The sequence below is a fragment of the Anguilla anguilla genome, chromosome 15 (genome assembly GCF_013347855.1).
Source record: "Anguilla anguilla isolate fAngAng1 chromosome 15, fAngAng1.pri, whole genome shotgun sequence".
NCBI classification, from domain to species: Eukaryota; Metazoa; Chordata; class Actinopteri; order Anguilliformes; family Anguillidae; genus Anguilla; species Anguilla anguilla.
In genome coordinates, this window is record NC_049215.1 from 9,070,712 (window position 1) to 9,094,526 (window position 23,815).

Below are 23,815 nucleotides of genomic sequence, written 5' to 3' on the forward strand. Positions count from 1 at the left end.
CAGTTAATGCATGTCGCTTGCATGTAACTGTCATTTTAACTACAGTCACATAATAAAAATGAAAATATTGTTCAAGCTCAAGTTGCATTCATTGTCATTCTCATTACTGATGGATATAAGAAAAAGAACAGAATGCAGAACCCCAACCACGATGCAGTATAAAAACAGCCTTAAACAACTAAAAACAGAAATAAATGCAGGAATTTATATTATAAAAAATAAAAAAGAATGAACAATAAATGCATTTTTCCTGCTTGGGGGATTTATATCCAAGTCAAATTGGACAGCATATGATCCATAAAAACAGTTGATTGGGTTTTGAATAGGTTATGATCATGTGCACTTTGCTTGGGAAATCCCCAAAATTAGCAACTCGCTGTGCGCTGGGCTGTGACTTGGCTGCTGTAGACCTGGTCTGAGCAGGCGGGTGGTGCAGGTCTGAATCACAGACTGTACTGACACCAAAACTGCAATCTGCTGCACCAAAATAGCAGTGCGCTGCTTGATCTTCACTGACACACCCCTAACATTGCCTCTCCTCCCACTCCTGACAATGCTCAGGTGCATCAAAATCCATGACGAAAATACCACTTTGCCATTCGCCAGCCAGAAAAGAGAGCCCTAAGACTCCTCCAATTGATTACAGTCCTGCAATCCATTATCAGACTTTACACTCCGGCAATATATTATCAAACCTTATAGTCCTGCAATCCATTATCAGACGTTACAATCCTGCAATATATTATCAAACCATATAGTCCTGCAATCCATTATCAGACTTTACAATCCTGCAATATATTACGAAACCTTACACTCCTGCAATCTTACAGCCCTACAATCTATCAAACCTTAAACTCCTGGCCAGACACATCCACCGGTCGTCTTGCAAACCCTTGCTAGGATCCTTCCGAGCGTCTGCTAAATGCATAAGTGTAAACGTAGTGACCCAACCCTTTCCGTACGCTGACCCTCTCTGACCTGCCGATTAAGCCGCAGGTGGAGTCAATTCATTTCTTCCAGATGTCTGCGTGCTTAAGGAGAGCCTGAGAAAATAAGGAACGGGGCTTCCAGACGCATCTGTTCCCAGATCAGAGCTGAAGACGGGCAATGAGCTCATACTATCTCACACATCCGACCCCTCACATCATCCCCCCAACCGCGCCCCCCCGGCCCCCCTGCCCCCCCCGAGCACTGAGGCCTTCGCGCGTGTAGAGTCCCACCTTGAGGGGCTCGGGTTCGTAGCCCCTCCAGAGCCGGGGTGCGTCCGGGGCGGGCCGGGCACTGAGCAGGCTGGCCCTGAGGCCGTCGCGGGTGAAGTCGGTGACGGCGGTGAGCACGAGGGCGGCGCGGGCGCACACGCCGTCCCGGCAGGGCGTCGGCCGCAGCTCCGCCCAGCACTCCGACACGGCGATGTTCGGCGCTTCCAGGCCCAGGCTGTCTGAGGCGCGGGAGAAAAGCGCCGGGGGGGTGGGGGTGGGGGGGGCAGGGCGGGGTCAAAACACGCGACACGGCTACGGAGCGTCGATCTGTCAGCGCGAGCTCGGCGCCAGAACATCGCCGGCTCAAAACAAAGGACTCTGTCTGCGCACGGCATGTCCACTTAGGAGACTTATCACACTGGAACACAGATACAGTGACGAAACAGCACCGGCGCTATACTGAATAGCCATAGAGGTGCGTATAAAATGAGAACACCAGCGTATACTGTAAACTGGGTAATTGCAGCTAGCTAGGCCACCTATAACTTAGAATTAGTGTCATACAAATAAAAAAATAAACAATGTAACGTGTTGAGTAAATGCAAAAGAAAAACAATGACCGGCAGTGTAATGTGGAGCTGGCCTTGTAACCTAAAGGTCACTGGTTTAATTCCCAGGTAAGACTCCGACGTTGTACCCTTGAGCAAGGTACTTAACCTGCATTGCTTCAGTATATATCCAGCTGTATAAATGGATGCAATGTTAATGCTATGGAAAAAGTTAGTGTAAGTCGCTCTGGATAAGAGCATTTGCTAAATGCCTGTAATGTAATACAATGACAGAAATAAAATTATTAAAGGTAATCACACTTTTAATGTTGGAATAGACAGAAGTGGTACTGCCCACCTGTGTCCTGGACACTGAGATGGACAGAGATGGAACAGTGGCGGTTCTGGTCGTTGCCATGGCAATGGACGGGTACGGTGCTGTGGATGGACACGTGGTGCTCCTTCCCGTCCTCCACCACGTGCAGAGATTCTGGAACAAACTGCATAACCACACAGAGACTGGCACCACTAAAACTGCATAAGGACAGAGACTGGCACCACTAAAACTTCATAATGACAGACACTGGCACCACTAAAACTAGTTAACGACAGAGAGACTGGCACCTCTAAAACTGCATAACCACACAGAGACTGGCACCACTAAAACTGCATAACCACACAGAGACTGGCACCACTAAAACTACATAACGACAGAGACTGGCACCACAAAACTACATAATCACACAGAGACTGGCACCACTAAAATTACACAACCACACAGAGACTGGCACCACTAAGGCCTGGAGGAAAACATTTTTCAACTACCTCCAAAAATTCAAACTGCACACTCAAAAATAATGACTGACTTTTAAATGCAAAATATTTTTCCATTTTCATTTTGCTAAGAAAAATTAGCAGTTCCAATGTTTATTTATATATTTATTAAGGAGAGAGAATAATTGCAATAATACATTTTTTTTAAATGCATAATGATAAATTGAGTACCTAATTATCTAACGAGCTACCTTTAATCAAGACATAATGATCACAGGTTATGCTTATACCCACTGTTATATCAAATAATAGTTGAAAGATTGAAAAAAAATCATTCTCATTCATTTCAACTTTATTCAAGACTCATCTTAAAAAGAGGTCCATAGCAGGATTCTGATTTTACGGAAACATTTTTTCCTATGCATTTAAGAACCTTCTGATAGGCTACTCAAAAAAATGGCCCAGTCCCTAGTATGAAGTCCTAAATCTTTTTTCTAGATCAAATTCTGAGATTAACCCCTAACATTTCTAATAATGAAAGATTTACCTTGATTCCTGCAAAGAAGCTGTCACTTTCCCTCGGCAGTGACTGTGTGCTGGAGGAGTTCCTCAGGAACATCGACACACTACATGAAACCTGTAAATGACAAACAAAATCAGAAGTGTACGCACAGTATACATAGAGTACATACATCAGAGGTGTGGCAACAGTACACATACAGTAAAGCCACACGAGGTATGTTCATAAGACATAACAGTGGCCATTTTATTAGGCCTGCTAGTAAGCACAAATAGCCTATTCCCTCCAATTTTAATAACCTGTTCCTTCCCCTATGCTAATAATTGAATATGCTCGCACGTCGCCACAGTTGTGCGCGCTGCGCGTGAGCGTGTGATTTCACCTTTGGAAGGTGTCTCGGATACATTCCATTTGATCAGAATGTTTCAGTGGGATGTGCGCGAGAGGACGTCTCGAGGGCTGTGTTCAATTTATCATCCTGCGCAGGGCGGCCGGTTTTGACCCCGTGCAGCACGTGTTTCAGAGAAGGCTGTGATTGAACGCAGGCCTCCCTGCTGTTCACAGACAGAGCTTGTCCAAGCTTGTCAGAGGCAGCCACGCACCACTACAACTCTGAGACAGCCATATTTCCTCACTCGCACACACACAACCCATCACATACTGCAGCACACACACAGAACCCATCACATACTGCAGTGCACACACAGAACCCATCACATACTGCAGTGCACACACAGAACCCATCACATACTGCAGCACACACACAGAACCCATCACATACTGCAGACGCAGCTCCACATCAACGCTGCAATTCACAGTGCACTTGGAAACCCTGGTGTTTTCCACAGACCAGCGGAGGAATTCCCGGGAGAATGAGAACAAGCTGTTAGTGAGGTCTCCATCTTCTGCATGAGTCTGCAACTGATCAAGTCTGCGCAACCTAAACACACCCCATACCTAACACATCCTAACCCTAACACACCCCATGCCTAACACACCCTGTACCTAACACGTCCCATACCTAACACACCCTGTACCTAACACACCCCAACACTTGACACACCCTAACACATCCCATACCTAATGCACCCCATGCCAAACACACACCATATCTAACACATCCCTTACCAAACACACCACATACTTAACACACCCTGTACCAAACAGACCGCATACCTAATGCACCCTAACCCTAACACACCCCATACCTAACACACCCCATACTTGCCCCCAACCCCCAGCTGGCTCTGTCCTGTTTCATTCAGAAAGAAATGACTAAACTGAATCCTTCCTTCAAGGTGTCCCACCAGCTAACTAATGCCCCTATCACCTAACCCCCCTATATGCTAACCCCCTCCATCAGCTATCCTATCAGCTAACCACATCCCCTCAGTAACCGCCCAATCAGCTAACCCCCCTATCAGCTAACCACACCCCCTCAGTAACCGCCCAATCAGCTAACCCCCCTATCAGCTAACCACACCCCCTCAGTAACCGCCCAATCAGCTAACCCCCCTATCAGCTAACCACACCCCCTCAGTAACCGCCCAATCAGCTAACCCCCCTATCAGCTAACCACACCCCCTCAGTAACTGCCCAATCAGCTAACCCCCCTATCAGCTAACCACACCCCCTCAGTAACCGCCCTATCAGCTAACCACACCCCCTCAGTAACCACCCCATCAGCTAACTCCCCTATCAGCTACGCCCCCCCCCCCCCCCCCCACCCCCCTCCACCCCCCTCCACATTACCGTGTCCCCCAGCTTAAAGTGAACCCCATCCATCTCCACCAGGGAAAAGGTGTGTAGGGTGGAGTCCTTCCGTATCTCTTCCTTCCTGCCGGAGCCCAGGTGGCGGAACCACACCACCAGGTAGCCCACGGGCAGCGCTGACGGCGCCGTCCTGTACGCACACCTCAGGTGGACGCTGCTGCCCACCAGCTCTGGGGTGACGACCGGTCTGGACGATATGGAGGGGAGGCTGGCTGAGGATAGAGCAGGGACAAGCACGCCAAACCGCAGGCTGTGACATCATCAGTGACCAGGCCCCCTCTAACACACGCTCTTTCCACACCACCCCTTTATGGGCTGTATTTTCCGGCTGGCGTATGGCGTGTTTGCGAGCCGTCGCACTGGCGAAGCGGTATTTTCCTCATGGATTTTGACGGGCCTGAGCTGCTTGGTAATTTTCTGATTTGCTGTGCACCAAAGTGGGAGGAGAGTAACTGCTAGGGGTGTGCGACTCTCAAACAGTCGAGCAGCAGACTGCAATTCTGGTGCAGCTCATTGCAACTTTCCGATCTGTTTGGTCTGCGATTTGTGCCCTCACCACCCACCTGCTCAGACCAGGCCTATGGCTTAAATCGCAGTCCAGCGTAGGGTGGATTGCTAATTTAGGGGCTTTCCTATGCAATGTGTACATGATCACAGCTTATTCAAAAGCCAGCCAATGGTTTTGGTTAATGTCCCATTTGACATTAAATAAATCATTGACTGCGCCCATGCACCCCGCGACATTGATTCCGGAAAATACAACCCTGCATATTCTCTCACCACACACCATATCCTTCCACAATATCAGTGGTTTTACTGTATGTTTGTATATAATTCAGTTACAAATAACAGCATGCTATTTACAAAAGAATGACTACAGTTAACACATCCTGAAACTTGTTCCTATGTTTGCTAGCAGTAACTTAAATCCTCATGACCTGAAAATTGGTAACAAGCCAGTGTTTGTTTTTGTTTTCTTTTTTACTTTTTTACCTTGACAGATGCCGTCAACTTCCACTTCACCGGGTGGGCAAAGTTTCAGTCTGAATTCTGTAACTTCTGAAAATGACACAGACAGTATTTATTTCCAGAGCACATGAACAGCATTTCCACACAAACACAATTTTTGGCATTCATTATTAAACCTTCTCTGGAACAACGCCGGATGACAAACTGACAATCCGAGGTGTGTTTGAAGCATCTGCACCCTTTTCCATGCTATCTTCTCAAAGGTATATCTGTATACTGATTTGTAATTGAAGCCAAAGGTAATAAAAATGCTGTACATAATTTTTCTTTCTTGTTACACAGCAGATATTTGTCCAATGTATTTTCAGTAAGTAAAGACACTTCCGTTCACCAATGAAGTGTCATACAACTTTCTCTCACTGCCAGGACTGACAAAAGTACTCTTTTTCCCCAAAAGCTGAAGATACTTCAAACGCTTAACACTTAGGTTCACAAACCTGTTTACAAAGACAAGACCGGGTTGGATAATGCCATTCTGTGTACACTGTACATGACAGAGGTGGCATAAATATTAAAATAATTTAATTGCGCACCTGTCATTTTCAATAATTCCAAAAAGAAAAAAAAATTACATGAAAGAATAACAAGCCTTCCTGACACCAGTTCCCTCATTCATGAGTCTAAGAGAAATTATTTTATTTAGTGCTTTTCCGAACACACATCTGCTTCCTCCTCTGTGCCATGCATCTGGATATCCAGTTGTGAGCCAGAGGCTGAAGCTTTTCACAGCCAAATACAGAGCAAAAAAAAAAAAGAAATCAAACAAGTCCATTTATGACATCATAGACAGCAAAAAGCGAGCGCCGCTATGACACCGTAGCTGCACGTGTGCGGGGGGGGGGGGGGGCACCTTTGGCGCAGTAGCCCATGCAGCCCTGCGTGGGCTGCAGGAAGTAGAGCAGGAAGTCTCCGCAGTTGCGCACGGAGACGGGGATGCGGAAGAGGCAGCAGTCCTTGGTGCTCCCGTGGAAGAACTGCCAGGTTGCGCAAGCCGACAGCTGCCTGACCTCCCCCGGGCGCGGCAGCTGGGCGTCCTTCAGCGAGAGCCACACGGGGGCCTGGGTCCCGCACCTGTTCATCTGAGAAAAACAGCTCTCTGTCAGTCTGTTTTTACACTCACACCATCTCTCTCTCTCTCTGCTTTACACTCACACCATCGCTCTCTCTCTCTGCTTTACACTCACACCATCTCTCTCTGCTTTCACACTCACACCATCTCTCTCTCTCTCTGCTTTTACGCTCACACCATCTCTCTCTCTCTCTCTGCTTTTACGCTCACACATCTCTCTCTCTGCTTTTACACTCACACCATCTCTCTCTCTGCTTTTACGCTCACACCATCTCTCTCTCTCTGCTTTTACACTCACACACCTCTCTCTCTCTGCTTTTACACTCACACCATCTCTCTCTCTCTCTGCTTTTACGCTCACACCATCTCTCTCTGCTTTCACACTCACACCATCTCTGTCTGTTTTTACACTCACACCATCTCTCTCTCTCTCTCTCTGCTTTTACGCTCACACCATCTCTCTCTCTCTCTGCTTTTACACTCACACCATCTCTCTCTGCTTTCACACTCACACCATCTCTCTCTCTCTGCTTTTACGCTTACACCATCTCTCTCTCTCTCTGCTTTTACACTCACACCATCTCTCTCTCTCTCTGCTTTTACACTCACACCATCTCTCTCTCTCTCTGCTTTTACGCTCACACCATCTCTCTCTGCTTTCACACTCACACCATCTCTCTCTCTCTCTGCTTTTACACTCACACCATCTCTCTGCTTTCACACCCACACCATCTCTGTATGTTTTTACACTCACACCATCTCTCTCTGTCTGTTCTTATACTCACACCATCTCTCTGCTTTCACATTCACACCATCTGTTTTTTACTCACACTATCTCTCTCTCTGTCTGTTTTTACACTCGCACCATCTCTCTGCTTTCACACTCACACCACCTCTGTATGTTTTTACACTCACACCATCTCTCTCTGTCTGTTCTTATACTCACACCATCTCTCTGCTTTCACATTCACACCATCTGCTTTTTACTCACACTATCTCTCTCTCTGTTCTTATACTCACACCATCTCTCTGCTTTCACACTCACACCATCTCTGTTTTTTACTCACACTATCTCTCTCTCTGTCTGTTTTTACACTCGCACCATCTCTCTGCTTTCACACTCACACCATCTCTGTTTTTTACTCACACTATCTCTCTCTCTGTCTGTTTTTACACTCGCACCATCTCTCTGCTTTCACTCACACCACCTCTGTATGTTTTTACACTCACACCATCTCTCTCTGTCTGTTCTTATACTCACACCATCTCTCTCTGTCTGTTCTTATACTCACACCATCTCTCTGCTTTCACATTCACACCATCTGTTTTTTACTCACACTATCTCTCTCTCTGTTTTTATACTTACACCATTTCTCTGTTTTTACACTCACACCATCTCTCTCTCTCTCTCTCTCCCATTTTTACACTCACACATCTCTCACTGCTTTTACACTCACACCATCCTCTATCTCTGTTTTCACACTCACACCATCTCTCTCTCTGTTTTTACACTCACACCATCGCTCTCTCTCTCTCTCTCTCTCCCGTTTTTACACTCACACATCTCTCGCTGCTTTTACACTCACACCATCCTCTCTCTCTGTTTTCACACTCACACCATCTCTCTCTCTGTTTTCACACTCACACCATCTCTCTCTCTGCTTTCACACTCACACCATCTCTCTTCAGGAGCATTTCCCCAGTGCCACATGCAGAAAGTCTCAAATAGCATGAAATGAGGTTACAGGCCATATCTGTCAAATCAATTAACCAGAGCATTGCAAATGCATTAAATAATTATTGCACAGATTGCAATTTTCCAAGGAAAACCTTGAAATGGTGTCAAAATATTATTATCTAACCTTAGACTATCATACAGACAAAATTGTTTTGTTTGAATGTTTTATATAAATTATACTTCATTGTTTTCTGGATATAGCACATACAAATGCTACTGGCCCTGAAATGGAAGAGACTGCAGAAACCATCTCAAAAATCTCAATCAAGGAACATCTACTCAAGGTGGATTTTATCCTTTTCAATGATTTATTTTGGGTGATCACGTCTAAAGAGTGTACTGTAACACTCCTCTGGATAACACACGCAGCTTTCCCTGAGAGTCTAAGATAATCACACGTCAAATTCAGCTGTAGCCCAGAATTTCAACACCCAGCATTCAGAAAACATATCAACCTGAAATAGAAAAGAATAACGTTACTTTCCCTAGAGGAACTTCAGGACAAATGTGGTCAGAAAGCACTGCAGGTATTCTACCCGTGGATAAGAGCGCACTGATTTGATGAGCCTTACTTCCACACAGCTGGTGGGCATCTCAGCAGGTTTGTTATTGATGGTGAACCGGTACCAGCCGGGGGGCAGCGAGTGGTCGCAGATCAGCTCCTGGATGGCCGTGCGCTGGAGTTCGGTGGAGTCGAATTCAACGCTCCGGTACGGGTTCTGCAGGGTCCGATACCCACCCGGGTAGCATTCTGGGGCTGGAGACACATGCAACAGGCAACTCTGAGAGAAACTCCTCCCAAACATTTCACAACCAAACAAGTCAGCATATGACACGGAATAATGGCATTTGGGATTGTTTGGTATCTCAGGTGAGACACATCATTTTCTCAGGAAATGCATGGTCTAACAGGTTCAAACACTAGCACAAAATTTTTAAATCCCTTGTTTTATTCCAATTACTTTGTGTGCTTAGAAAACAGTCATTGTCATATACTTGCAAGAAACCACACCTGCCAGCTAATGCAATCGTCTTTATCACCAAAAATATTTCCTCTGTACATCTCCAAAGGGTGGAAAAAAAACAACAGATCTGAATATTCATTATAGCTTGTAAAACATGAGTCACTGCAAGCAAACACAGAGGTCAAATCAGCCTCGGGGGGCAGGGAACGTTTAAATTGGTTAACATAGCAGTCCGTCAACTAACTCGTTCTTCTGTAAACTTTCCAGCGAAAGGTGGTCAGAGGCAATGGTGCACGGACTGGTTCCGTGCACATCTTCACTACCGAATTAGGAGCAAAAAGCAGGAGAATGGCCTTTTAAGGCGAAACTTTTCTTAATCCCTCGTCGTTTCTCTGTGGCAGCACAGCTGCGAAGCCGCCCTGTCTCCGAGACCGTAAACTGAACCGGGTCAAACGACTCAGGCCCACGGTCATCCCCGCTGCTAATTAAAGCAAGGACAAGCTCCGCTCTCAGACGTTACAGTAAACGTGATCATGGCTCAAGCGACGCTCCGCAAATCCTCGTGAGGGGCCAGACATTTTGATACAATGAGCTGTACATCCTGGTCCCGCGCCGATGCATGTAGGAGCGCTCAAAATCTTTTGTGTTTCTGGCTCTCTCGTAAGCTCCTTGTCATGGAGAGATTAGGTGTTAGATACTATCTTGTCTGTTGGTAATCAGAGCACTAATCTAGTCAGAAAAATGGCAAGCATTGTTGGGCTGAATGGCCTGTTCTCATCATTATGTTATGTTATGTTACTGTATGTTATGTTAGGTATCGACTGCCATGAACCAGAAAGACATATTAAACATTAAACACAGTGAATTTAACACGTAACTTAATAGGGGTCTTATCATAATATTATATATTGTGAAGGTTCAGGTGGTTCTGCGATGGTGTGGGGTTAATTGATCCTGGCATGGTTTCGTAGCACTCATACCATTGGATGGCGAGGTCAATGTCTGTCCAATTAACTAATGGTACAGAATGACCATCTGCACCCAGCATCAAAGCGTTTCTTTCCTGCAGACAGAGGTGTCCTTCAAGATAATAATAGAATATTGAATAGACGACGTCCCTGAATAGTCAGTAGTGGTTTGGAAAGTATGACCAAACATTTCAAGACCTTTTCAGATTATTTTACCTTAAAATTCCCTGGAAACCTTCAGAAATACAGTGAGCTTTAGAATTTTACAAATATTTTTTTTGTTCATGTATGTGGGGCAAAGAGTCGGTATAGGCCAAAATACAGGGGATGTTTGTTGTGGATGCATACAAATACAGATACACACAACAACTCAAAAAACAGCTGTTTCTGTAAAATGAAAAGAAAAACATATGCATGTAAATGCCAATACCAATTCAAGCACAGTATATTGCAAAAATAACAAATTTCAACCTACTGTTGAAGGCACTGTATATCTGTCCACTTTACATCATCCTCCACAAGAGACACTGTTGTGTTTTTGTTGTATCACTCCTGCAGAATACCACATGCTGGTAGACACACCATACCATGACACATACAGGACATAGTGGCGAAAGGTAGTAACCCAACATCCAATTCATTGACCTTAAGTATTCATATTGTTTTCTCTACGTTGCGGATGTGAAAACACAACAGTAGCTAAACGAGCATAACAGGAAAAATATTACAGAAATTAAAATTCAATAGAAAAAACTGAAATTAACTGGTATCTAAAAATAATTTGTCTAAAAATCTAAAAATAAGGGAACCACAGCAAAAGTTAGTAATTGAAAGCATGACACCTAGCCTAAGCATATACATGTGTAGTAATCCCCAAAACAGAGGCGTGTCATTGAGAGGACTCACTGATGAAGTCATGTCTCAGCTTGCTGTGAAGCAATAAGGTCTCAAATTCCTGCTATAATCTGTGGACATAACCCTGACATTAGGGGCCTAAAATCTCCCCAGTGAACACAATTACTCTTGAGGCTCAATTTATGCTAACAACTGTACAGTACGTGCATCTAACTAGATCACTTCATACTTCAAACAATAACATTTCAAAGGCAATTTCATTATTTTAACAATCAAAATTATACGTGAATAATGTAAATTGTACTACAAAAACTGAGACACTGCCTCTTACTGTAGGGGATATGAAGGAATCCAACAGGCATACAGTATACTACATCTTGTGTACCAAGGATTTGAATTGCTTAAATACACTCTGATATTGGTTCAGGAATTATTAGGCTATATTTTCCATTTCCAAAACATTAAATCTGTGGTTCTTAGCAAGTGGTTCTTAGCAAGTCTTACCAAAATTATTTATAAATGAACTCTAACAACATTCTTTGGGATTAATTACAGTATATTACCATTCATATTACCCATACATAATGGAACAAATTGAGGAGCCTAATAAAAACAATCATGTTTAAAGGAAACACTGAGTAACCTTGCAACCAATAGACTGTCCAGTTGACACAACCTTAGTTTAAGCCTGGAGCAGATTTGTCATGGTCTGCTTGAAAGGATTCTCCATTCAAAACACAGGAGCGTAGGCGCCTTATTTAAATAACCTTTGTTTGGGTCAGAGGTTTTTGAAACAGCAACGTCTTTAACCCGGGAAAGAGTGCCCTGCCTTTTCTTTTGGGACAACTCGTCAAATTGTCCATTTAATTTGTTTGCTTAGGAGTAGAAGAGGTGTCTTAACATGCACTCTATGGGGAATTACCAGCAGGTCCTCTGACTGGGCGGCAGGGGAACTGCTCGTCTCTCCTTATGAATCTCGCATCAGCAGTTCGACTCTCAGCCAAGTCTGCAAGCTCATTACAAGCCCATTACAAATCTATTACCCTACAGCAGACTAAACAAATAATATCGACCAAAAAATAAAGAAAAGGTTTGGTCAGGAACGTAAGGCACCATTGGGACTTTAGATGGTACACTGAAATGCTTTGAAATGTGTTTACATTTTAAAGCCATGGGTTTACTCCACATAAAGCTGTAGTCTTATATTTACAGTTGGATTACGCGATTTATTTCCAAACACTGGGTCGTTCTTTTCTTCTTTATTTTAAAGTGGTGAAACGCCAGGCTATTCCAGAATGAAAATGCCATTATTGTTGAAAGTGGCCCTTAATATATTGCAGCGATATCGAGGCCACTGTGAGACACATTAAAAATGTGTCTGAGACAGACCAATACCTTTGGCACCAGCCCATATGAAGGGTTGTGAGATTTGTTGACATTACAACAATGTAAATCCCTTAAATAGTGTAAGACCACACCCTGTGGACTGCTAATAAAGCGAGGGAACGACATGCTACACTAGCATCCATAAGACCAGCGATGCAGACGCCCAGTCTGATATAATCTACGGGCTCAGAATGCTTTGTAGTTTTGTGGGGGAGTCTGTGATGAGGGCAGGGTCTTTGTGTGGGGGCCTTTATGGCCCCTTATGCCCCCCCCCCCAGCCCCCCAGCACCAGGGACCTCAGGGCTTGGAGTAACTGCACTGAATTATCCTTTGTGACTGTGGAGCTTCATACCACTCTGGGAGAGGCTAGGAAAGTCTGATCACTCCCCTCTATCACAGATTTTTAATTAAAAAAAAAGAAAAACACTTATTATTCATTGATTCACCAGAAAGGCTGTTTGCACTGAAGATATCCCCACCACTGTACATATACCAAGCACTATCAGGGAGACTGCATGTTACACACTGTGCTTACAAATGTGTTCAGTCAATTAAAGCACTGATTAAAATGTGTGAATAAACAGATTCATATTGTAGTTTAAGTCTCTGTCAGAGGTTTAATTCTGAATGACTCATAAATACAGAAATTTCTGAGATAAGAATATCCAAGAGGTTCTTCAAACTGTTGCTCGCAATACCGATGTGGTGCATTGTGCCAGGTTTAACTTCTCCATACAAGAGTGATTGTTTTAATCTGCAGTATTCCCAGTGTCTTTTTTATCTCTCTGGCGACCTTTCTCAGAACAGAATAGGACTGATTCTTTCCTGATCAATCATGGTACTATTTTCTCAGCAGTGCGAAAAACTAGAGATTAGTGAGAAGTGCAAAGCAAATTACTATCAAAGACCATTCAATCAGGAGATAAATTAACCCAACAGGCCAAAAAACTGGTACCGCCATGATCTAATTTAATGAGATGAAAAGGTGAGGTAACTTCCTATACCAATGCAATACACACAGTATGTCCCCAAGCCCAGTTTAAAAACTGACCCTTCTATTTATGACATTACATTTGGTTTTAAAGCAAAGGTGATGGAGCCACAATGACTTCAAAAGAAAGTCTAGAAAAGGAGGGATGAGGAGTATAGCTGCCAGGTGGAGGAGACATGACTCCGTGAATGTAACGGATTCTGTAAAGCGTCCTTTAACACATTTTCAGCGCTGATTTTTATTATTCTATTGCTGCCATTTTTTAGATGCAAAAATAAATAAATAAGTAAGTAAGTAAATAAATAAAACTGTGAGGGTGATTACATTTAAAGAGTCGATACCAGGGCTGGACTTATTAAAGTCATACTCACCTTGCATCAGCTCAGTTTATTTTCCAGAACAGTTCTGCAAAAATTATAATACCAAGTAGGCCTAAATTCAACAGATATACAATTGAATATTCACCTCACAACAGGTAGGCTATATCAATTCGATTCCCTAAATTTTGAGACATTTCTAAATCCTTCAAATTGTATCATTATCACTTTCACAATTATTCATGAAAATGAAATAAAAAGCCTTTTATTTCTGTGTGTGATTTGTGTAATTGTGCTGGGAGACAGCAGCTAGCTTGCCCTGAACCATGGGTAGTTTCATGTAGCCAAAGCAGGTTCAGCCTGTCATGATTATTGTTTGCAAAGCAGTCCATATAAGTCGCCTTAATTTGGTGTTGAGTGGCAGTTTTCCAGTTCATTCTAGCTAAGCTAAAGCTAAGTAGCAGCTAGCAAGCTTAACGTATAAAGTAGATGGGCTATAATGCTAGTCTGAATTCCATCCCAACAAGCTAGCTGCTTTATTAGTCCCCATAAGAGAGTCTTTTTCTTGGCAATAATCAACTATAAATATGAATTCATCTAGCCAGCCAGTAAAAATCCCCTAGTCCCTGTTCTCTGGTAAATTATTAGTAGAAAGCAATTGTAACCAGCAGAAACTGTTGTTTCGTGGGCTAGCATCATTGGCAAATCTAGCAAGCAGTAAGCAGACCGTCTGTAAGACAATGACTATTCTATCCTAGACTATCCTATTCTATCATTGATTATGCTGGTCATTATATACAGAGGGCTACCTACAGGTATCATAGCTATCAAATGTAGCTAATGCTATGACCCAGCTCACTGCCTATGATCTCAGATGTTTCCTTATCTACACACGAGTGTATTCAATAAATTCAAGTTTGTGTTGACTGTTTTTTACATTTTTACCTCAACATCTCTAACATTAGCAAACATTATAATTTATTCAAATTTACATTGGTACATTAACGTGTCATCTACTGATATAACAATTATGGCTGCTGGCTGTCATCTCTTAAATGAAATGCAGGGGTTTTCATTGCAAATATATATTCAAATATACAGTGTATAGGGTCCTTAGTGAATAGACAAGCTAATCTTTCACCATTTACCCATTTCCAGAAAATGGGTGGTGCAACAGCAAAGAAAAATACTGGTAGCTTTTTGCCAAATTAATGTGCATCTCAAACCATTATGGTGTTATTAGGCCACTGCAGCTCACCAAGAACACTGCTAACCTGATTTACAACCTGCAACTACTTGCATAAGATTTATAACCTTGGTGCTCGCCTACCAGGCTGCCTAGGGGACTGTCCCTTCATGCCTTCAAGATATTTTCAAAGCTCTGCAAACAAGCCCAGACCCCTCAACACTGGGATGGCTGGCTCCTCCGGAGGCTGTCTCTGATCATGTACTTCCTGGCCACTGTGGTATGTTCTGACCCATAATTTGAGGAATGGGCTTCCCACAGCAGTCTGAAAAGCAGAGGCACTGGCCATCTTCAGACCCAGAATTCAGAAGGCCCCACGGCTCCTCCATCGCCACCCTTTAGCACTTCTACTGAGCCCTAACACCTGATTGGGTGCAACATTTTTTCTGCTCTCAGAGCCCGCAGGCCTTTACTGTTGTTCAATTAATACTGTTCAATGCTCATTTGGGTAATGTTGTTCTTGTTTGTAAAAACTTAAATGTCCAATAGTGTATACAATTACGATGCACAGAATGAACTATCTAGTAGTAATAAAAGTTTTTATCCCTCACTAGTTATCAATGTCTAATTTCAGGGGGAAAAAGGCTGTCCATTATTGTCATTTAGAAAAAAAAGCACAACGGAAGTTCTCATTCTGCTTTAAGTACGGTCGTTGTTCCATGATCAACACTACTCATAAAGTTGGTTCAAAACCACCCTCATCTCCAGCACGGCTTAACCTACATGTTTCCTGCTGAGGCCACCCAGTAGCACTAACCCTTTGATGTGACACATGACCTTTGAACCCTGTTTTGCTGGTAAGATGAGAAAACACAGGGACAAGTCAGAACTTCAACTGCCCTCAGTGGGATATGGTACTATTGTACCATATCATAGTTCACTAACAAGAAATAACCAGAAATGTTGTACTGTATACATTGACAATGTGTTAACTTTATTAGCAGAATGACCATTTATATTTATGGAAGAGTTAACAGAAGGAGAATTGCTGTTTAGTGAGGTGTTCTACACAGTGACTAGTTACTTCTACAAGTTAAAAATATAATTTCCTTTTCCTCTAAATGGGTTTTAAATGGTTGATTGTTTGGCGATCACAAAATAAGTACTTTTTCACAAAACTAGAGAAGAATTGTAGTTAAAATGAAAATCTGTCACTGCAAAGATATTTCATAAATTTAGGTTTTTGTCAATGCAACCTGAAATCATAGGCAAAATATATAAAGTCTCTCAAGAAACGTATTTAAAAATTTGCTCTTAAGTGAATTATTGTGGTGATGATTCAGATTTTGGGTTCAATTTTGCCATACATGGTGAGACATTAGACATTCTTCTCTCGCAGCAGAAATTGCAGGTATCATGACTGTTTGAGGACATCTCAATCTGTCATTAGTGTAGAGCCATAACACACATAGTTCCCTGCCTTGTTTTGTCTCCTGGTGTCTGAGAGGTTTCATTGATTTCAAAACCCACCAAAAGCACACAAAGCCATGCTACTTTTATGTGACTTGCTAGGGTCACTGTAAAATCTGCCTGAATTCCTGTCCTCACAGTTCAACATTATTGACAACAATAAAATCTAGCAGGCTAACTAGCGGGCAAAGTGGTACCTGTGTCTGGAACAAATACTACCTGGTTAGTAAACATAACATGTATAATAATTACTGCAAACTAGTTAATTAACTATGCAATCTTTAATACTTGAGCAAGCTAATGAGCCAGTCGGCGAGTATACATTCTCACATTGCAAAGATATTAACTAGTTAATGTGCAAATTAACACAGATTTAACAACGTATCAGACAATACCTAGCTATCTGCATTAGTACAATGATTGAAACAGATGTCAGGAGCAGGATCCAGCCGGTCACAGAGGTCATGCAATTATCATTATTATTATGGCAACATTCTCTAACTAGTCTTGATGAGCTTCTAGAATGAACTTCACCACCTGCCCTACTGGCACACACTGCCGTTCTAAACACCTGCATGGACTCAACAATTCAGATTCCAGTGTCCTTGCATGGTTACAACAAACATTTTGGAAACCTACGCTCAACAATATTTCCAAGACAACATTGACGGTGCTTATTACTGACCTGAAATTCATTGCTTACAGTCACACCAATACATGTTCTACATTCCCGGTATGTTATACAAACACTGAAGCTTAGGCCTACATCTTTTAAATGAAATAAGGGTAACACAAGACTTCATTTAAATAGTTTCACAAAAAAAAATGGGTTTCAGACATATATCCAATATTCATCCAAAAGCATTTATTATCTAGGGGATGAGACATTATCTTGAAGTGCCAGTGACTTCCAAAGTTGTACCATCAAACTATTTAACCCCTGAGAGACCATGTTCTAACCTTTATCACTGAGCCCTTAGTCACAGTCGGAGTGAGTTTATTTGCATTAGGCTAATTCTTTTTTTTTTTTTTTAAACGATGAAATTTTCAGTCAATCTGGTTGCACGATACACCATTTGAAACCATTAAATCTCACAGTTCTCTTTTAAAACTATTTTTTCAATGCCAACGCTGTAGTGCCAACGGGTGGGAAAACAAGTTTGGGGGGTCCTCACTTTCTTTGTATTTTGGGAAATTCACAGATGCATTGGCTGCATTGTGTGTCTAAGCCCACCAGGCCTGACAACCATAAGCATTTGGATTCACAAAAAAAAAACTTTTAGTTGGGGAAAGAACCTCCACTTCCTCTGTGTTTGAGCTTCTGTTAGTTTCTTTCAGAAATATTTAGAGTAATTCTGACTCTTGGAAAACAAACTTTCAAGGGCGACCTTTCAGAAGAGACCAGGATTATGCCTGTAGTCAAAAGGGTTCAAGAAAAGTAACCATTATATTTTGGGTATGTCATTTTCAGACTTGTGTTAAAAAGGGCACAATACATAAGGGGTTCATATCAAGCCATTACCTCCGAAGAATCATATTCCGGGCAAATAATGTCCCACAAATATTATTTTGTAGCTTAGATGGTAAAAGTATTATGTAGATATAAGTATTTAATCAATTACTCAGTCAGGAAGATTGAATTCACGACATTTTTGTTCAGATGGACCTTTCTTTGATCAACTTGGGCACAGAGCTTAGCTAACAACAATAGTTTTTTTTTTTAAAAAGAGAACGTATTTGTATGCATTCCTGCCCTATATGGGCATTATTAACTAGCCATTTTCACTACTGTTAAAAAATAAAAATGAAATAACCTTCTCGGCTGCTGAAGCCTTGTGTGGAAAGGGGATATGCCTAGTTTCCCAAAGAGCTGTCTCATACTGTAGTTAAATAACAAAACAGAGTCAAATGTCAGGTGAACAGAATAAACCTTACAGCAATTTTCTCTCATAACTCAAGAGCACAACATTTTCCAGTTCCTGTGAGTTTTCCCGTAATGATCTTCTTCTTACAATAATAGCAGCTGTTACAAACGGAGGATATAACAGCTGCTATTATTGTAAGAAGGAGATCTTTACTGGAATGCTAGTCTTGTTTTTTCAAAGAGTCTTGAGTAAAGGACATATATAAAAATGATATTGGGGGAGTTAAGTATTCTCATTAGATGATACATACAGATGTAAAAATTGTAAGCTATAATAAAAGCCAATATCTTGTTGGTTTCCTCAGGCAATTTCCCCAATTAAAATTTTTTTACGTCATGTAAAACTGTAAGGACAGTGCTATCAGACTGTTAAATGCTGATCACTCCCTCGATCTTGTACACCAACAGTGAAAGAATATGTAGCGTAACTGAAGGAAGGCAACACAAAAGGATTCAATTAGGAGCAATTATGGCTTTTCTGTAGCATTAATATAGTACTAAACGGCTAATGATTCTGTCACTTTAATGTCTGTACCCATTGAGCTCTATGATCTTGGATGAAAATGACTGTCTTCACTTCAACAGGACAGAATACACTATAGTGAGCTAACTAAAAGATTGCTAGCATTTTTGTATGAGGAATATTAATATGACTTCAGTTATAGATAGGCTATATCAGTTAAACCCACTGAAGTTGTCCAGCTTGCCAAACTAGGGGCCTGTTTTACAGACATAACAACCTTGATGACCCAAATTTTTCTCTCACTGAACTCGGATAAGACAGATATTGATATTAGGCCCCAAATCTCTCAGAGATAAATTTTTGAACTTTTATTTAAATCTAGATGGCTTCTCTGTCTCTGCCAATGCAGTTGTTAGAAACCTTGGCGTTGAGTATTGATTCACATCTCTCCTTTAAGACCCACATTAATAATATCCCAAGAGTGGCCTTCTGTCACATGAGGAACAAATATAATTTGAGGAAGACGTTGTCCCTGCAGGATGCTAAAAAAAAAACTTGTTAGCCTAATACCTTTGTAACCTCTCAGTTAGATTATTACAATGCTTTATTGTCTGGTTGCACAAATTCAGCCTTGAAATGTCTCCAAACTGAGAAATGTGAGCCTATCAGTCTGGTGCTCACATCTCTTAGTTGGTTGCCTGTTAAATTTAGAATTGGCTACAAGAATCTACTCTCTATATGTAAGGCTTTAAATGTTTTGGTTCCAGAATACCTTATTCTCTACTCTCCACCAGGTTTGCTTTGCTCTCAAGGTGCAGCCTATTTGAAAATTACAAGTATGAAAGTGGCAGGCAGAGCCTTTTCTTACAGAGCTCTTGTCTTATGGAATAATCTCCCTTTGTATGTCTGGAATAATCTCCCTTTGTATGTCTGGAATAATCTCCCTTTGTATGTCTGGAATAATCTCCCTTTGTATGTTCAGGCTTCAGACACACTCTCTGTCTTTAAGTGTCGGCTCAAAACTTATCCGTATATTAAAAACTAGGCTATTATTTGGTTAGCAATGTGTGGGAGGGGTAAATCAGGACCATAGAGCTGTTATGTGAGCTGTGAGCTTTACCACCTAATATAACTACTTCTGACTGTAACCTGCCCAACCCATTTTATCCTTCTCTCTGTTAGATGGCTCATTACATGTCTGTTAGCTTTCAATCTATCTTAGCTATTACACCAGGCCAGCTCCCCCTCTATAGCTGGGTCCCTCCCGATGTTTCTCCCCCATGGGAGTTCCTGTTCTTGCCCCCGTTTGAGTGTTTTTGAGTCAATTTTTTTTGGATTTCCACTGTAATGTAACAGAGTCTCTGTATAAAGCATTACATAGATGAAGTTCCTATGCATCTATGAAGTTGAACTGAAAGTTGGAATTGTTATGACAACTACTGATGAATCATTGATCAATCATACAAATTCTAAACAGTCTATTTTATACAATATACTATGAATTACAATTATGGAACATTGCCAGGTCCTTCGCCAATATGTATGTGAAATTTATTGATATGGGGAGAAGAGGTTTTGTTAAAATGTCTAAAGCTATCAGCTTTTTTTACCTTCAGGACATCACCATTTAGATTGAGTGGCAGAGAAACCAATATATTACGTTGTTTACTGTATCCAGCCTCCACGCTGATCGATCGAAAGCCAATAAAGTATCATGATGATAACCATGACTCGTCCCACACAGGAAGCTCATTTTACGTCCTATTTTCAGTCTATGAAAACCAGGAGGAGTATCGATGTCATTGTAATGAATATCTGTTGCACTGTTGATAGCAAGCATGATGTCCTAAAGCATACTACTCACTGCTTAGCCACGATGTGCAAACTGCAGTAATATTTTGCATTCTGTCCGAGAATTCCGCTTCGTCGGAGGCAGGCGAATACATTTAGACAGTTGGCTATAGGCTACAAGTTTTGTTCGATTTAATTTTCTGGGGTTCTCTTTGCCTTCATCTAAGCTTAGGCTACACAGCTGTTTAATTCCCAAAGGATTTGCGTAAGTGAATATCTGCAAGCAATGAACACGATTTTCAGATAAACAATTGGCACAGGTTTCACCAAGTTAATGGTTTAATGCAGCTGGATAAAGGCTCAGTACGATACCTGGTCTAAAACATCTAAAACACACGTACGCTTGGTACCTGTAAACAGCAGTTTGTAGTAACAGCGTTAGCAAAACTCAAAAGGCGCCCGTTAAAGTACTTTGTACATTTACAGTCTCACTGTAAAAATGTACATCAGGCTATAATTACAGCCACACAGCCGACTTATCATCAGTCTGCTGATATGTCGCAGGTGTGCTAAACGGCACTCTTCGTTTAATAATTCCCCCCCGCCCCATTTGACGCAACCGTAATTTTAATCAAAGAAACATGCCTATTCAACTTACCTAACTGCGCGACCGCATGAAGTTGCATCAAATAAATGCAAGCTATGCTTAGGTAGCCGTGATGTAAAGGTGAAAAACTTTCCATTATTATTTGTCTTCAGATTTTATCCACGGATCATTTGCTTTGAGGGCTTGGAGGTAGAGGGTCCCATTTGAGTTTTTCAAAAGCACAAGTGGCATGCGCTCAGTTTTCAAAAGTTTTATGTGGAATGGAGATATCCTGCAGAGGGCTCCGCGGAAAGCATAGTATTTCAGAGTGCGGTAGTTTTGGGCTGCTCGCGCCTTTGTCTACTTTTGACCGGAGCAGACAAGTCGTTTTCAGGAGAGGGAAGACACGTTGTCTAGTCCCTAATTAAGAGCGTTAGTAGGTGGACCCAGAAACGGGAGCTAAGAAAGGACATGGCTGGAGAGTTTCCCTTGCGTGAAACTCTGAAAACCAGCACATTACGTTGACAGAAACATTAATATATATATTTGCAAACGCTGTTTATACAATAGTTGAATGAATCAACAGTAGCTGCTATTATTATTATTATTATTATTATTATTTTCCTGGCTCTCGCCCAATGCATGCTGGGATAGGCTCCAGCACCCCCGTGACCCTGACCAGAATGAAGAGGTATAGATAATGGATAGATGGATATTAATAATAATTAAATTAATAATTATATTATTCATAGTAAAATAAATAGTAGTAGTAGTAGTAACACCCAAACACAGGCCTACAGCGACCCGGTAACACTCAAATACAGGGTTACTGCTGCCCTGTAACACCCAAACACAGGGCTACAGCTGTAATGCCCAAAAGTAGAGCCACAGCAGCCCTGTTGCTCTGTATCCTGGCTGGACCTCTCAGCTCTAACCCCAGGATATACTCGGTTATAGAACTGACAACCTCGTCACTTTTTTTTCTCTTCCTCAGACACTGAATCTGGCTAACTTCACCCCTCCTCTGGAGAAGCACAGCTGGTGGGGGTCACATCTCCCCTCCTGGTGGAGCCCCTGGCACAGGGTCCGACCAGCCTGGAGATGATATCCTATTACCTGCCAAAACCCATGTATGTCATTTCCCTCATTTTCCCACAATAATCTAAGTCACACGCTTGAATTGGCCTAAAGGGATTTAATGGACTAGTACTGCACAACTGGCAATTTACTGAGATGTGTAATGTTATTTATTTTGAGCAGCTTGTGGCCTTTTAAAGTTTAATTAATTGCTTAATTAATTAATAAAAAAATATTACACACTTGTTTAATAACTGCTCCATTCTCTGGGGTTGACCTGGAAGCCCTCTTCTGTAGGCACATTTACTTGTATTTAAAAAAAGCTTTAACAATTTCATATTCAAGAGAAATGCATCGAGCCTTCACTAATAATGTTCTTGTTGTTTTATTTTAATGAATGGTGGTTAATTAAAGTTCATATGGCATAGGATATTTTACACAGTGATTTGACCAGTACGTATCAAGCAAAATTAAGGCCAAACCCTACCCATCCCTGAACCTTCAGAAGGCCATGTTTCTGGAACGCTTTCAGCTCCCTGGCGGGTTTGCTATCGATTCGCTAATTTAAAATGGCCGCTCCAGTAAGCCTCACAGATCTCTGTGTAATGGTACCCTGAGTTATATTACTGCATCAAACCATGTTATCTCATGCAGCTGAAATTCTAAGGGTCTTGTAAATTCCTTCTGTGTGACTCTGTGTGTGTGTGTGTGAAGAGAGAGAGTGCGTGTGTGCATGTGCGGATGTGTGTGACTGTGTGTGTGTGTGTGCTTATGTGAGGACACGTGTGTCATGCATGCATGACTATGTGTGTGTGTGTGTGTGCATGCATGTGTTTGTGTGTGTACGTGCACGAGCATGTGTGTGTACACGGGTGTGCATTGTGTGTGTTGTGCATGCATGGGTATATGTGTGTGTGCATGCATGTGTGTGTGTGTGTGTGTGAGTGCGTGTGAATATGTGTGTGGGTGAATGTGTGTGTGCGTGCATGCAAGCGTGTGTGTATACATGGGTCTGTGTGTGTGCATGTGTGAATGTGTTTGTGTGTGTATGTACAGGGTGATAGGGGAGTTTAGTTAAGGGGTCAGAGATGTGTGTGTGTGTGTGTGATAGGGGAGTGTAGTTTAGTAGGGTCAGAAACATGTGAGTCACCTTTGCAGTGTGGCTGGAGGGCCTGAGGCTCTGGGG

The 23,815-nt window shown here is 42.1% G+C and overlaps 1 protein-coding gene across 2 annotated transcripts in view; it reads right to left on the bottom strand.

Annotated features, from left to right (window-relative positions):
- si:ch211-246m6.5 (von Willebrand factor D and EGF domain-containing protein) overlaps positions 1 to 21,963 on the bottom strand; it is an 88,448-nt gene extending 66,485 nt beyond the window's left edge. For both annotated transcript variants that reach the window (XM_035392697.1, XM_035392696.1), the window contains exons 1-8: positions 21,625 to 21,963; positions 9,223 to 9,407; positions 6,694 to 6,922; positions 5,808 to 5,873; positions 4,794 to 5,026; positions 3,069 to 3,158; positions 2,106 to 2,247; positions 1,221 to 1,438 (exon numbers count right to left, since the gene is read on the bottom strand). In XM_035392697.1, coding sequence (XP_035248588.1) covers positions 1,221 to 1,438; positions 2,106 to 2,247; positions 3,069 to 3,158; positions 4,794 to 5,026; positions 5,808 to 5,873; positions 6,694 to 6,922; positions 9,223 to 9,407; positions 21,625 to 21,709 — 1,248 coding nt within the window. In that variant the 5' untranslated portion in view covers positions 21,710 to 21,963. The remainder of the gene's footprint in view (positions 1 to 1,220; positions 1,439 to 2,105; positions 2,248 to 3,068; positions 3,159 to 4,793; positions 5,027 to 5,807; positions 5,874 to 6,693; positions 6,923 to 9,222; positions 9,408 to 21,624) is intronic.
- Positions 21,964 to 23,815: the final 1,852 nt, after the last annotated feature.